At 62.0% G+C, this 15,246-nt stretch overlaps 1 protein-coding gene across 3 annotated transcripts; it reads left to right on the top strand.

Moving 5' to 3' along the window:
• Positions 1-11,063: 11,063 nt before the first annotated feature.
• On the top strand, positions 11,064-14,329 carry PRXL2B (peroxiredoxin like 2B). Of its 3 annotated transcripts, XM_082379470.1 has the most exons (7): positions 11,185-11,343; positions 11,552-11,756; positions 12,424-12,475; positions 13,038-13,101; positions 13,185-13,260; positions 13,549-13,667; positions 14,156-14,329. In XM_082379470.1, exons 1-7 carry the CDS (start codon positions 11,281-11,283, stop codon positions 14,180-14,182), a joined length of 606 nt encoding a protein of 201 aa, XP_082235596.1. In that variant the 5' UTR covers positions 11,185-11,280; the 3' UTR covers positions 14,183-14,329. The 3 variants fall into 3 exon arrangements, with proteins under 3 accessions (XP_082235595.1, XP_082235594.1, XP_082235596.1); XM_082379469.1 differs by lacking the exon at positions 11,552-11,756 and having other exon boundaries at positions 11,064-11,343; positions 13,549-13,643; XM_082379468.1 differs by lacking the exon at positions 11,552-11,756 and having other exon boundaries at positions 11,064-11,343.
• The last annotated feature ends 917 nt before the right edge of the window (positions 14,330-15,246 follow it).

The raw sequence follows: 15,246 nt of genomic DNA, 5'->3' as shown, positions 1-15,246 counted from the left end.
TGAGCTATCTTTTTTATTTCCTGATGACAAACATGATTATGGGGAAAAACATGTTCAAGGTTCACATTAAAAAAAAAAAGGAAACTATAGCCCTTGAAGACAGGAGGATAGGACAGGCACTCCAGGCCCAAGGGGCCTAACCCTCCCAGGTCACCTCCTGGGGGCAGCGTTTCCTGTTTCTGGCCGAGGACCGAAGCTGGCGAAACACCCCGGGTGGCATCTCCGAAGGTGCGAGGTCCACGGCCCGTGAGCTTGGGCACCTGCTGGCCAACTTTTCCTTCACCTCGAGTGCAAACTTCAATTCACAGTGCTTCCCTTATATTTGTATTCTTTTAGTTGAACGTTTTGTTTGGAGATATTCACAGGGAATTGTAAGAAACAACACAGAAGGATCCCATGCACCTTTCACCTGGTTTCCCTGTTAGTAATGTCTCGCAAAATTCTAGTACAGGGATGAGAGCAACGGGCACCGATCGGGTCGAGATACAGAACATTCCATCACTGCAAGGATCACTTCTGCTTTCTTTGGAAAAAAAAAAAAACTTTATTGAATCATTGATTTCAGATAGTGATAAAGCATACATACATAATATAAGAGTTACCGCCTTAGCCATCTGTAAGTGTACAATTCTGTGGCCTTAAGGACATAAACATTGCTGAGCAGCCATCGCCACCATCCGTCTCCAGAACTTTTTCACCATCTCAGTAGAAACTCTCTCCCCATGAAACCCTCACTCCCCCTTTCCCCTCTCCCGGTGGCCCTGGTGGCCCTTCTTCCACCTGCTGTCTCTGTGAACTTGGCTACTCCAGACACCTCACATACCTGGAATTAGTCGGTACTTGTCCTTCGGTGATGGCTTATTGCACGTAGCCTCATGTCCTCGAGGTTCATCCACCCTGAAGCAGGTGTCAGAGCTTCATTCCTTCTTCTGGGTGAATAACCCTCCCTTGTACAGGGGTGCCATTCTTCTGTGGCTGGATTCCCAGGTGTCTTCCACCTTTTGGTGATGGGGTGACTAATGCTGCTTTGCCACGTGGGTGTACAAAGCCCTGGACGTGGCCGGGAAGGGCTGGGCCCGATTCATTTCCGAACCCCGCAGTCCAGGGCTGAGGGGTGGGCCCAGCGTGGAGAGTGGGGAGTGGGGGGCGCAGCGGACAGGGAGTGCCTGGCAGGGCTCCCTTCTGGGGACAGCATGGGGCCCCCCGGGGCTGGCGTGGTGACCCGGCCTTGACCAGCAGTGAATGTTAATCTGTGTCCTGATCAGCCTTTTTCTTGTAAAAAGTGAAACTTACGATTACCAAAACTCACACCATGCGGAAGGGGATAGAGGAGAAAGCGGATGTTGTCTGTGGCAGTCCCCTATCCGCACCCCCCATTTCCCCCCATCGCCCCCAGCCCCAGCAGCACACCTGGCGTTTTTCAGGACGTGGAGAAGCACAACGCACGCAGGAGGGGCTTCTGTGGTCCACAGCCTCGGCCGGGCCTCTCTGTCCCTTCTGCCACCTCTTGGCCTCCCGGTCCTCATGGCTGGGATGTGTGTGCACACACGTGTGTGTGGATGCTAGCGCACACTCGTGTGGGTGGGTGTCCCAGATCTTTTAGCAAGTCGATCCCCCAGTTCTGCCCCAAGGTGATCACCACAAGCAAGAGGAAGAGCGTCTGTTCATCTTGTTGCTACTTCACCCAAAGAACCCAGATATTAGCCAGAGCGCTGCAGCCAAGTGCTGGAAGCACACCCACATCCCATAAGGATGCGGTGATGGCCTGGCATGGTGACGGTGTCCTGGTGAGGGTGTTAGACAGGAATTTGGGGTCTGGGGGTGTGCAGGGTGATTGGGGGAGGGTTCAAGGGAGCAAGCTGTGCTGGATGGAGGACTCCTGATGCCGAAAACTCGGCCTCTGTGCACCGAATCAAATCTCAGAGACAGAGTTTGGGTGAAGTAGAAAAGAACAGCTTTATTGCTTTGCCAGGCAAAGGGGCACAGTGGGCTCATGCCCTGAAAAATTATGTCCCAACCTGGGGGGATTTGAGGAGTTTTATAGCCATGGTTCAAGGGTGGGCTTGCTGTTAAGGATCAGGGTGTGTGCAGGGCCTGCACTCCTTTAATCTGGCCTCAGGTGGTCTCCTTCCTTGTCTGTGCATCCCCTCCCTTCCCTGATTAGCAACTGCTCAAATCTGCCCTTTGGAACTCAGGGAAGGTCATGGAGGCTGGAGTCTATTCCCTACAAACAAGAAACGGGGGACACAGAAAGGCTTCTGTGCCCAGGATCCCCACAGGCTCCTGTTCGGTTTCACTGTCAGGGGCGGGGTAAGTCCGTGATGGGGCATCTCAGTACTTCTCATCCAGGACGTCAGTGGATGGAGCGGGGCTGGAGCTGTGGTGTGGAAGGAAGGAGCTGCGGTCACCGCATCAGCCTGGTCACTTTTGTGCGGAGACGGTGTTTGAGTTCAGTCTGAGGTCAGACCTGGTCGGCATGTCCTTGCAGGTGTTGACATGCTGTGACGTGGTTCAGTTCACCAGGAGGGCAGTGATGCTGGCAGAAAGCACCGGGTGGCTTTCCTCCACCTCACCATTGCCCAGCGGATTTGTTCCGAGTGCCCTCTTGGTGCCAGGTGCTGGCGACATAGCACTGAGCAGGGGAGAGAGTTCCCTGCCCTTGGGAACTGGCGTTCTGCTCGGAGGCTGTTTGCTCTGAATTCACGTGTTGAAGCGCTGACCCCCAGGGTGGCTGGATCTGGAGACAGGGCTCTCAGGAGGTGGGTCCAGTTAAAGGAGCTCGAAAGGCAGGGGCCCTAATCCCATAAGACTGGTGTCCTTGTACGAAGAGGGACACAGGGATGTGCACAGAGAAAAGGCCAGGTGAGGACGTGGCAAGAAGGCAGCCGTCGGCAAGCCAAGGAGGGAGGCCTCAGAACCAACCCTGTGACACCTTGATCTCAGACTTCCAGCCTCCAGACCCGAGAGAAATAAGTTCTCGTTGTTTAAGCCCTCCAGCCCCAGGTACGTTGCCATGGCGGCCCTTGCCACTAAGCCCGGCCCCTCCCAGGCAGGCCCCAGCCCTGGTCCAAGCATCCCTGATCGGCTGTCACTCTAGATTATATCTGCCTGCTTCTGAATTTCACGTCCCTGCAGCCGTGCAGCCTGGCTCCTTTGGGCCTGGTTCTTCACCCAGCATAGTGACTGCAAGGTTCCTCCGTGACGCTGTGCGTATCAACATTCATTTTCTTATTACTGACTAGTATCCCATTGTACGAATATGCCACACTTTGCATATCCACTCACCTGTCTGTCTGGGTGGTTTCCTGCTCCTGGTTATTACCAGGAAAGCTGCTCTGAACTTCTATAAACGAGTTCTGGTGTGGACACGTGGTCTCATTTCTCTTTGTTATTTACCCAGGAGGGGAATTGCTGGGTCCTATGGTAGGTGTGTGTGTAACTTGGTAACAATTTGCCAGTCCGTCGTCCGAAGTGTCCGTTCCATTTTCCATTCCTACCGGGAGTGTTGAGATTCCCAGCGGCTCCAAATGCTCGTCAACACTTGGTCAGACTTTAATCTCAGCCGTTCCTATGGTTGTGGTTTGGGTTTCCCAGCTGACTAACGACGTTGTGCCTCTTTGCTGGTGCTCTCTATGCATCTTCTCTGGTTTGAAGGATCTGTTCAAATCTCTTGCAAATTGGGTTGTTTGTCTTATTGAGTTGGAAGAATTATATCTTTTGGATCCAAGATATATGTGATGTGAATATTTTCTCCTGGCAGGGGGTTTGCCTTAGCTCCAGCCTCCCTACAGGATGGGCCATGGCCTGCACTGTGTCGCCACCCGCTCCAGGCCTCACCAGGAGTGGGCCCTGCCACATTGCTCAGCACACATCCTTCCTCAGAGAACGCCTTTCTCACCTTGTCCCTCCCACCCCCGCAGGGCTCCTATTCATCCTTCAGAGCCCTGCCTGGCATCTGCTGCCTATAAGTGAGCCTTCACCACATGAAGCTACTCTGGCTTTTAGACTTGGCTTCCTCACTAGACCATTAGCCCCAGGAGGGCAGGGACCAGTCTGCTTTGCCTCTCAGCCCCATGCCCAGCCTGGGGCTGCCACAGAGCAGGGGGAGCTGAGGCTAGCCTGAACGCAGAGGAGAGGAAGGGGAGCCTCCAGAGTGGGGCTTGGGATGCCACGTCCTCCCGCCCCCCAGGACTGTGGCTCATCTCACAATCTCTCTCCACCCTCAAGACCCTGGAAATCTCCCTCTCAAGAAGAGAGGGGAAATGTGATCAGGGGTTTCCAGGAGTCCATCTGGAGGTGTCTTGACAGGGTGGCCGGGGTGTTGGGTGACACAGTGGGAGAGGCAGCCCCCTGGAGGGCACAGTTGGGGCTGTGGGAGGATCTTGAGGGGACAGCGGGTGATGGGGGCTGGAGTTGGGGCTCCTCCAGCTGCGGTAGAACTGGGATCGGGGAGAGGCTCAGCCTTGTGTCAGGGTCTGTGATCCTGACCGGGCACAGCCCTCCCCTGGGCCCTGAGGGTGCAGGGGGGTCCTTGGCACAGGCTCTGGCTCAGTCAGGAGAGGGGAGAGGAGGCCCTGGGTCCCAGCGCCGCAGTCACACAGGGAAGTGGAAGGAGAGGACCTGGGATGCGGGCTCTGCCTCTATCCCCCCAAGTATAGATTGGGTGCAGGAGCCCCATGGAGCCTCAGACGGACACAGGGCTCTCTGGGGGACACTGTCCGACGCTGCCCTGCCTGCTGATCCTGCGGGCCTGGGGCCGAGGGAGGAGAGGGGACACCCAGCAGGTGACAGCCAGAGATGGGGACACATGGTGAGTGGGGAAGGGCCCCGCCCCAGCCTCCTCCAAGGATGCAGGGTGCCCCTTCCCCTTTACTGGAAACCCCCAGGTGGCCTGCAGGCAGCGGAGAGGTAAATAGCAGGGCAGGAGCCCAATCTGACAGGCCCTCCCAGGGGGATGGGAGCCTGTGCTGGTGGGCGTCTCACAGGGGCTCCCAAGCTGCTGGGTCACACTTGTCCTCCACCCTGCCTCAGACCCCTGGAGTCTGTGGGACTGGGCTGGCTGTACTGGGGGAAAGGGGCTGGTGGTTAGCTCTGCGTCTGAGCTCTGGGAAGCTTTGCAAACAGGAAGGTAGTCAATCCCCCCCCCCCAACCCCTATGACTGCACCCCTGCCCTGTCCCTTCCCTGGCACCCAGGCTCTCCTCCCCAGGCTCCCCTGGGAATGGAAGTAGGTGGTGACCATGAGGCCGTGGTGGCCGCTGGCCAGTTCTACCGGTGTAGCTCCTGCCGGGGGAGATCGAGGCAAAGCTGGCTGACCCCACGTGCCTGCAGCCTGGCGACCCGCGCGCCTGCCGGTGGAGTCCCCACCCTCCCGGCGTCCTGCTCCGGTGTCATGTGAGGTGGGGCTCTTCACACCCTCCTTCTGCAGCCCGGAGGTCCAAGAGGGTGGCAGTGGTGGTCCCCACCCCCAGGCCTGCCCCTGTCCACCAGCTCTGAGGGCAGTGGTGGAGCTGAGAAGCCTGGGTGGGGAGAGCCCCGAGCCCCACTGGACGGGAAGATCGGGGTTTGGGTCTGAGCACAGTTTGCACAGGGGACTCTGGGCAAGGCCCGTCCCTTTCTGAGCCCCTGTCTCCCCTTCAGTGAAATGGAGCAAAAGTATCCAGCCCTGCCGCTTTCCAGGGGCAGGTGGGGTGTGGACAAGGTGGGGAGGCCCTCTGGTCATCGAAGATGGCGAAGTACGCCCTCCCGCACTCCCTCGGACTCCGCAGAGCCGTGCTTGGGAATGCGCAGGAGGAGACAGCTGGACTCACAGCCTGGCGGGGGGAGGGGGGGGACGTGCATGGGGCACACTGCATGGGGGTGGGACAGGTAAGGGGAAGCCAAGCTGGGCCCCCTTTGTGGGCTCAGTGCTGTGGGGTCAGAGCACCGGGGGGAGCGCAGATGACCTTTGGGGGGCCACCTGCTTCTACAGGAACAGAAATGTGGCTGCTAATGCACAGGGGCGGGGCCAGGAAGCTGGCACTGGGTGGGGCAGGAGGACCTGTGCCCGGAGACTGCACCAGTGGGGGCCTCACCTCCCGGCTTACACGCCCCTCCCCTCCCCCCCACCCACCCGGCAGCCCGCACCCCCCGCCTGACGCCGGTCTCCCCGCCTCTCCCCTGCACGCAGCCTGCACCCCCGTCTGAGCTGTCGCCGAGGGGGCCTGCTACCCCAGCAGCTGTGGGCCCAGGGGACCCTGGGGGCTGGAGAGCAAACACTTCCTGCCGCAGGCGACCCCTCCTCCCTGGCTTTCTGGGGGACCGCAGCCAGGGTATGAATGGTCCTGTGGAGGCACATGGAGCCACTGCGAGGCGGGGGGCTGCCACCCTGGTGCCCGGTGCCCAAGGCTAACGCTTGGAGCCTGGGGAGACCCCTGAGCCTGTCTGCCTGTCCCACCACCCAGCAGTGTCCCCACTCCTGCCCCCTGGGTGTGCCCCGGTGACCCCTCCCTCCCCATCACGGCCTGGGCCATGTTCCTGTCTGACCTCACATGGGCCTCTGTCCCCCAGTATCTGGCTCTCCTGGGCTGACCCAGGCCCTGGCGCCCTGTCCCTCTGACCTCAGGAGAGCCAGGCCCACCACCGGCAGAAACTGCCCTCTGCAGGCCCCTGCGCCGCAGCCCCACTCAGGAGTCTCGGGTGAGCTCCCTGCCCTGGCTGGCCCTGGAAAGCCTGGCTGGGACGTGCCCTTGCGGTGGGGCCCTGCAGCAGGCAGCCGATCTCCACCCGCAGCCGGCAGCCCCGTCCTGGGTGATAAGCCCAGATGTTCACGCAGCGGGGCGGAGACCACCTCCTCCCGGCCGGTGTGGCTCCCCTGCCGGTCCCGGTCCAGGCCGTTACTCCTCAGGGAGGGCCCCTGACTGCCAGCCAGAGCCAGCCCTGGACCCAGGGCCCCAGCGTGGCCGCCCCCAGCCCCGGGCCCAGAGCAGCCTGTCTCCCCGGCTGGGCAGGCCTGGGGGCCTCCCCTGCTCTGATGCTCCCGGCTCCCCAGGGCTCAGCAGGCCCAGCACGGGCCAGCAGGGAGGCTGGCGTGCTGTCCAGACCACAGGGCCCTGGGCTCCCTGAGGGTGGCGTTCCCACACTGCCAGGCAGGGGGAGCCAAGACCTGAGCGGGGTAGTCATCCTCAGGCGTTCCCGGAGCCTGTCCTGGGTCCACCCGTGGCATCCCTGCAGGGCATGGCCAGAGGCAGGGGCTGCTGCCCCATTTCACAGAGAGAGAGACTGAGGCTCGGTGCCATCTCCCTTAGGTGCTGTACCTCTTCCTCCCAGGCGGGCTCCCCTCTGGGCCCTGGCGATGACCCTGGGCAAAAAGGAGGAGGTGGAGGCTGAGTGCTGCCCGAGTGCAGCCCTGGAGGGACCCCCTCTGTGGGGCTGGTTTGGGGGTCCAGCACCGTGGGCTGGGGACAGACCCCCCGCCCCTTTCCTGTCCAGGAGCCCCTCTGTTCACAGCGCCCACCACCAGGGGTGGCATGAAGCCCCTGGCAGGGGGCACAGACGGCAGGAGTGGGCCATGAGCCCCGTAGGGCGGCCCCTGTGACAGAACCAGGCCCAGGTGTCCCAGGAGGGCTCCACGTTCTCCCAGAACGATCTGACTTCCCCCAGCATGCTCACCATGGGGTGGGGAAGAGCCCAGGTGCCTTCAGGTCACTGCGGATGGGGTCATACCTGCTGGGGGTGTCCAGTGATGGGTGGGCTCCCTCCGGCCCTCCCAGCCCCGGGTGCCCTGGATCCCTGGGCTGCAGGGTACCGGGTGAAGCAGCCCTGTGGGGAGTCGCTCCCTGCAACCCCAGGACCCCCATGGCCCACCTCAATGCCTGGTCGAGGGTCTGCAGTGCCAAGTCTGTGGCCCAGGTAGGAAAGCTGACCCCAGCCCCTAGATCCTGCTGCTGCCCCACCCCCAACATGTGGAGGACCAGGTGCTGCCCCTGGCCCGGCCCCAGCCTGCCTCCTAGGGATGTTCCCTGCCGGGAGCCTTAGACCTCTGTCCACACCTGTCTGACCCCCAGTGGAGGCCAGTGCCTCCAAATGAGGAAATGGAGCAGAACACGACTCTAATTCAGAAATCCCTTCCAAATGTGATAGTCACATAAGGCCACATTCAGGCCCATCCAGTCCAGTCCCAGCCCGGGGAGGGAGGTGCCCTCAGGTCAGTCCTCCGGATGAGCACCTGGGGCTCAGAGGGCCGCGGACTGGGGGGTGGGGCGCCAGGAAGGGCTAGTGGCTGCCCCCTCACAGGGCTGGCTCAGTGCTTGGGCAGCTCAGGAGTGAGGGGGGCTCAGGCCTCTTGCAGTTGATGAGAAGGTGTGTGTGCGGGGGGTCTGCCAAGCCCCCTGAGCAGCGGCCCCTCTCTCTGCTGGGTGGAGTCTGAAGCGAGCTCAGGAGGGGTCCCACCAGCTCCCCTCGCCTCCACACTCGGGCCTGGGGGTGCTGAAGCTGCCAGCAGGCACGGCCCGACGTATCTCAGGCGCCTGCATCCCGGACCCATTTATCAGCAGGTCGGCCCCTCGCAGTGAACTCGGTTTCAGTGTCCTCCACAGCCTCTGCGGTGACATCCGGCAGGGCCTGCAGAGCCTGGAGAGCCGCGTCCACTTCTGCATCCTGCTGGACACACTCACCTCCAGCCCGGCTCCAGCCCCCAGGTGTCCCAGGGACCCCGTTTCTATGGGAGGAGTTGTGTCTCTCTTCCCAGCTTAGCAGGCAGGGCTGTAGACTAAGGACTCAAGACCATCAGAGGCCTGGGAGCGGCTACCCAGCCCAGCAGCATCACCTCCAGATGGGGGGACAGGTATTAATACCTGGAGGGAGAATCTCCCTTTGGCGGGTCTTCCTGTGAAACAGAGACACACATCAGGAGGAGCCAAACAGAGATGTGGGGTGTCTCCCCAGGCGACTGAGCTTTTCAGAGACAGGCAAGGCCAACGTGGACAGGGCTTCTGCTGGCCTGACCCCCAGGGGCCAGGACACATGAAGAGATATAGGCGCAAACCTGCCCACCTCCTCAGTTGCCAAACCCTGGTCCCTAACTCCAATTTGACCATCAGGCACAGACAGGGGGTCAGCACTTCAGAGAGGAGGGTCCCCCCCCCACCCCTCAAGGAGCAGGTGCCACAGAATTGGGGTGAGAAGGGACACTGGCCACTGCCCGGCCGGTCTGCTCAGAGCCTGGAACCCGAGACCTCTCTGCACCCTGGGGGACTTGGGGTGAGGACACAGCAAGGATTTGCTGACACACCCTGAGATGGTCGCCGACCTCCCTAATTTGGATATCTTTGCTGAGTAACCTGCTCCCTTTTGGGTGTGCATGGGGCGTCCCAAAGGCCAGAGCTGGGTCTACACAGGCCGGATCTTGGTGTCCAGCTGGGACCTGGTGCAGACGAGGAGCCCAGAGTAGGGCAGATAAGAGAAGAAGGGAATAAATGAACGAACCAGTAAAGGAATGAAGGACACTTAGGCTCTGGGTGGGGGCACAGCCTTGACAACGGGGCTTCTAACCCTTTATCCCAGTGCCTCTCCCAGCTGTTTGCAGCCTGCCCTGTGCCCCCACTGCCCCCTCAGGGAGGATGGGAGCTCAGAGTTCATGGCTGTGAGTGGGCATCAGGGAGGAAGAGGGCTCCCCATCCTGTCCCCCTACCATTGAGAGATCCCATGACACGGTGGCTCTGGCTCTGTGGGAGGTCCACATCCCTAAGGGGCAAGGAATGCTTGGAGATACTCTTGGGGTCTTCCTCCTCTAGATTTGAGGGATAGAGCGCGGAGGGTCTCGGGGCTGTTACTCCTCGGGACCTGAGCCCTGACAGGACCACAGGCTTTGCTCACCAGGTAGCCTTCTGGTTTTCATGCGTTGCTAATATATTATGACAAGTCCCACAGGAACGACGGGGATGGTAACCACAAGAGAAATGCTCCAGGAGGAACATATCATGCGACGTCGTGCTGCTGGTCCCGGGGTTTGCTTCCATCTCGAAAGGGCTGCTGCACTTTGGAGAGAGGAGAGGCGGGATGTAGAGCAGCCACGTGGCACCAGGATGCCTGATGCTCACAGAGATCCGGGAGGTGCCTCGGCCTCCGGGGGGCTGCACTGCTGGGTTTGGGAACTGTGGCATTTTCCCCTTGGTTCTCCTTCCCTGCTGGGCAAAGGGCCCCCTGCTGCCTGCCCTTTCTGCCTGCAATACCCAGAAACTGAAATCCTTCTCTTTTTGGCGTAGTAACTTGGTTTTGGGGCCTGGACCTTCAGCCACTCCCAGCACCCTCATCCTCCCAGGCCCAAGGGCAGGCTAAGGAGGCAGCAGCACCCCCTTGGGTCTCAGTTTTTCCCCTCTCTCTTGGGAGGTCCTGTGGAATACAGTGTGGTATCAAGAGGGGGACTCCCCTCTCCCCAAACCCAGGGCAGGCTGCTTGCTGCCCCTTCATTCTCCAGCCTTGTCCAGGGCCTGGAGCTGTCTGCGGGCCCTGGGGAGTGAGGCCGAGTGCCAGGAACCGCAGTCCCTCGGAGGGGGGCGGGCCATGCCCAGGTGGGACCCCGCCGGTCCGAGTTGCGTTGCTCCACCCCTCAGCCTCTGTGCCAAGGGCCCTCATCCGTAAGATTGGGTGATACTGAAAGGTGTCAGAGGGCTGTCGCGAGGAAAAAACAAGACAAATTGGCAAGGCACCTAGTAAACTGCTGTTATCCCTTTCGGGTCCCTTTCACCCAAAGTTTGGGGGTTAAAGGCAGATATTTAGCTGGCATGAAATTGACAGTATTTTATGATTAAAGCCAACACGGACGTGTAACTGAGAAAACGCTGCTTTCTCATGGATTTTCAAGATGAAACAAGACCAAGGGAAAAGCTAAGCCCTCGGACTCCTCCACCAGATGGGACCCCCGCCGGAACCCCGGGACCCCCACCGCTCCGTCCCTTATCACTCCCGCACTCCACGACTGACCCCGCCCCAGGCCGGGCGCTGCACCCTGCGCAGGCGCACCGCGTGCCTGCAGCCCAGACGCCAAGCTCCGCCCACTACCAGCGGCGCCATTGGCTGACGGGCTCATGCATATACAAAATGCGTGACCGGGAGCCTATTTTGCTTACGGGCAGCTGCGGTAGGCGGGGCCGGTGCCGGGGCAGGGGCCAGGGCGGAGGGGGTGGGCCGGGGCGGTGGTCTGGGGGCGTGTCCGGGGCGGAGCCGGGCCGCGCGCAGGACGGAAGGCTGAGCGGACTGCTGGAGAGCGGGCTTGCTGCTGGGATCCGGGGCGGCAGCAGCCATGAGCACGGTGGACCTTTCCCGCGTGGGCGCGTGTGTCCTGAAGCACGCGGTGACCGGGGAGGTGAGGCTGGACAGGCTCAGGGTGGTGGGTGCGCCCCGGCACCTGGCAGCGGCATCCGAGGCCGGCGCCGGGGCACAGGGCGGAGCTGGGGGCGCAGGCTGGGCGTGCGCGGCGCTGGCCGGGGGCACGGGGCGCGGGAGCGGGGCCGGGGGTGAGGACGTGCGCACGGGCGGTGGTCCGGCAGCGCCCCTCACCCGCCCCGGCGCAGGCCGTGGAGCTGCGGAGCTTGTGGCAGGAGCAGGCGTGCGTGGTGGCCGGCCTGCGGCGCTTCGGCTGCATGGTGTGTCGCTGGATCGCCCGGGACCTCAGCAGCCTGAAGGGGCTCCTGGACCAGCACGGCGTGCGCCTGGTGGGCGTGGGGCCCGAGGCCCTGGGCCTGCAGGAGTTCCTGGACGGTGGCTACTTCGCGGGAGGTGCCTGCACTCCCCACCCTCCTCCCCCTGCAGCACACACCTTCCCCCCACAACTGCCCAACCCGCCCTGAGACCCCTCCTCAAACTCAGGGCATTCGCTGCCTCCTTCTTGCCCAGCCTAGGCCCTTCTCTCTCCAGGAGCGGCCTTGATAGGCTCCTGTGTCCCCTCCCCTTCTCTCCCCGCCCCTCCCCTCCCTTCTCCGGCTGTGGCCTCTACCCGCCTGCCCCAGACATGATGTTCTTCCCACTGTGGAGGGCTCAGTGGTGACTCTGGCCTGCAATCCAGGCCAAAGGTCTTTACTGGGTCAGCTGCCAGCTCCTTGCCTCCCCAGGAGCCAGATTCTGAACTTCCCCGATGCTTTCCCCAAGGAGTATCTGGGACCAGAGCCCAGGCTGCGCTGCCTCCCGACCCCACCCCGCTGGACCCCTCCCCTCACAGAGCCCTGGGCCCAGTGGCAGAGTCCAGACAAGTCCTGCTTCTCCCTTTCCACCTGTACCTCTGGGCCTCTGCCTCTCCTCTAACAATGGGGACAGTCAGCCCTGCTCTGCCCCTCCTGGTCCTTAGTGGGCGAGCTGGGTACCAAGGGTGGACAGAAGGGCGGATGTAGGAGGGTGAGCCAGGGGGGCAGGTGGCCTGGGGCGCCCACCTGTGGCCTCTGCTTTTCAGAGCTCTACCTGGATGAGAGCAAGCAGTTTTACAAGGAGCTGGGCTTCAAGCGGTGAGCTGGGGGCTCGGGGCGCCACCGCTCCCTTCTTCCTCTTCTCCCCTCCCGCCTCTCCCTGGCCACGCGGGCTCTGGGGGCATCCACTGCTCCAGCCAGCCCTGCCGGGCTCTCTTTTGGGTGCCGAGTGTCTATTATGGGCTGTAGGTTAGGCTTCTCACCCAGGGCCTCCCCACAGCTGGCTGCAGAGGGCACCCGGGCCTAGCACTCCAGTCAGGGGCCGCCCTAGCCACCTCGGTGCATCTGCCACAGGCTGGCCGCCTCGTCTGATTGGCAGTGCCAGCTGAGCGAGAACCCCCGGGCTCACCCAGTCCGCACTCCCCACACCCTCTGTGGGGCCCCAGGCCTGCCAGCCCACAGGCTGGGTGCCCCATGGCTCTGGCAGCTGCTCCTGGCTGGGCCAGCTGCTGGCCTGGCTGCCCCGTGCCTCCTGAGCCCCTGGTGAGATGGGGTGGGGCCTGCTGGTCGGAACTGGTCTGTGCAGAGACTGGGGGCAGGCGCTGGGGCTCGGTCTTTGGTGCAGGGTCAGAGCCTGGACAAGCCAGCTGTGTCTTGGCAGGTACAACAGCTTGAGCATCCTGCCGGCCGCCCTGGGGAAGCCTGTTCGTGACGTGGCCGCCAAGGTTTGTGACGGCCAAGGTCGTGTGGGACTCAGGTGCAGGGGCTTCTGTCTAGGACTGACCTGGGCCTGCTCCCCTCCCCCCAGGCCAAGGCTGTCGGCATCCAGGGGAATCTCTCCGGGGATCTGCTGCAGAGCGGAGGGCTGCTGGTGGTTGCCAAAGGTGGGCCAGGGGAGGGGCGTCAGGGCCAACCGCGTGGTCACGGGGTCGGGGGTGCGGGGCCGCATACTCAAGAAGGTCTTGATGAACTTGACCCTGCCCTGCCCCTCCCTCCCTCCGGCTTATTGATCTCGGCACAGTTACCCCCTTGGTGGAGTGGCCCAGCTCTTGAGTGTCATCCTAGCTGGGCGGGGTGTGGCCAGAAGAGCTCACTCATCTCAGTGTAACCAGGTGGGGTAGTGGCCACACAGGGGCACCCTGACGACCCCCCCCCCCCCGCGCCGGCTGCAGGTGGTGACAAAGTGCTGCTACACTTTGTCCAGAAGTCTCCAGGTGACTACGCCCCCCAGGAGAGCATCCTGCAGGCCCTGGGCATCTCTGCGGAGGTCTGTACCAGTGAGCCGCCCAAGGTGAGCCCAGGCCTGGGGCGGGCACTGGGCTAAGAATGCCCCCCCACCCCCCCACCAACTCCCCTGGGTTGAGCACTTGCTGTGGCCAGATGCTCAGCTGGACCTTGTTGGCTTTAGGTGATTCTGGGCTCACAGCAGCCCCAGGATGTCACTGCCACCCCACTTTGCGGTGACGGGCCAGGGGCAGGGTGGCCAGATGGGCAGGCACAGCAGGGCCCTCTCCAGGGGACAGGGGGCTGGTCAGGGGCTGCAAGGCAGAGGAGGGGCCCGTCCTCTCCGCCTGGGAGGGCTGGGGTTTGTCCCAGGTGACCGTTGCCCACGTTAGTTTAGCATGGTGCTGGTGGCCTCCCTCCTGTGCCCCGAATGGAGGGGACTGTCCAGCACACTCCTTCTCTTCCACTTGGGCCACAGGCCCCTGGAGGGTGGGATCAGCTGCTCTTGGCCCAGGGAGTGTGGCCAGGCTGATGGGGCCTCTGCTGGCTCTGCAGTGTGATGAGGAGGCGTGCTCAAGGTGAAGGCCCCGGGCCTCCAAGGATCTGGGCGGCGTCTCCTGCCCTGGGCACACTGGGAGTTGGATGTGAACAAATTCCAGAATCTCTGGGCTGGGGCTGAACTCTGCCTGGTCTGCAGGCAGCGACGAGCATTAAACTGCAGTTTCTGGACAGTGTTTCTTCATTGCTTCTGAATCTTGCGTCCTTGGCAGCCCTGGCCACCCCGGCCTTGATCGCTCTTGGTTTCATCCAGGCCAGGGGGGCGGTCATGCATCCCGAGGCATCACCTTCCCCGCTAGCAGAGTCGCTTTCCCTGGTGGGTTGGTGGTGGTGGACGCGCCCCTGCAGCCTCCCTGGAGACCTCAGGCCTTTGGCACATGTAGGTCAGGGGTCTGAGCACAGGTCCACGGTGTGGGAGACGAGAGTGGGATGGGCTCCGTCTCATAGTGAGGAAACTCCCCAAGCCCCAGGCGGGAGCCTGGCCTGGAGGGGTGGGGGTCAGAGCTCACGTCCAGTGGGAGCTAATGGTTTCCGGGGAGGAGATGGTTTCCATTCCACCCGCTGGAGTCTGGTGGACAGTCGGGGACTTTTAGGGAAAGGGCTGCTCTGCCGGCAGGCCCTTTACTCACGTGAGACTTGTCACGTGCGCCCCGCTGGGGGTGGGGGCTAGCCTGGAGGGATTGTCCAGCTCCCCCGATGCCCCTGTCACGAGAGGGGGAGGTGACAAGCACCTCAAACCTAACAGGTTTAGAGCAGAACTCCTGTCCTGCCCCGTCAGGAGCTCTCTCGTCTGAGTTCAGATGACTTTCTCAGCACCCTCCATGCCCCCTGGTCCAGACCTGGACAACCACAGTGGCCTTCTAGCTGGCGTCCCAGCGTCCCCGGCCCCCAACAGAGTCTCTGTGGTCATTTAAAAACTCAGGGCAGGTGACAAGGTTTAACCCCTCACTGGCTTCCAGTTACACAAAACCCAAAATCCAGATTCTGGGCTGCAGCTCGGATCCCCCCGCCCCCCTCCTGGAACTCGGCTCCTTCCTGGGTCAGGAGCCCCTCTCCCTACCTGAACTGTGACCCCCGAGGGCGGGCAT

Source organism: Balaenoptera borealis (assembly GCF_965194805.1).
Source record: "Balaenoptera borealis genome assembly, chromosome: 1".
NCBI lineage: Eukaryota > Metazoa > Chordata > Mammalia > Artiodactyla > Balaenopteridae > Balaenoptera > Balaenoptera borealis.
This window is presented reverse-complemented; position numbering and strand designations above follow the sequence as displayed.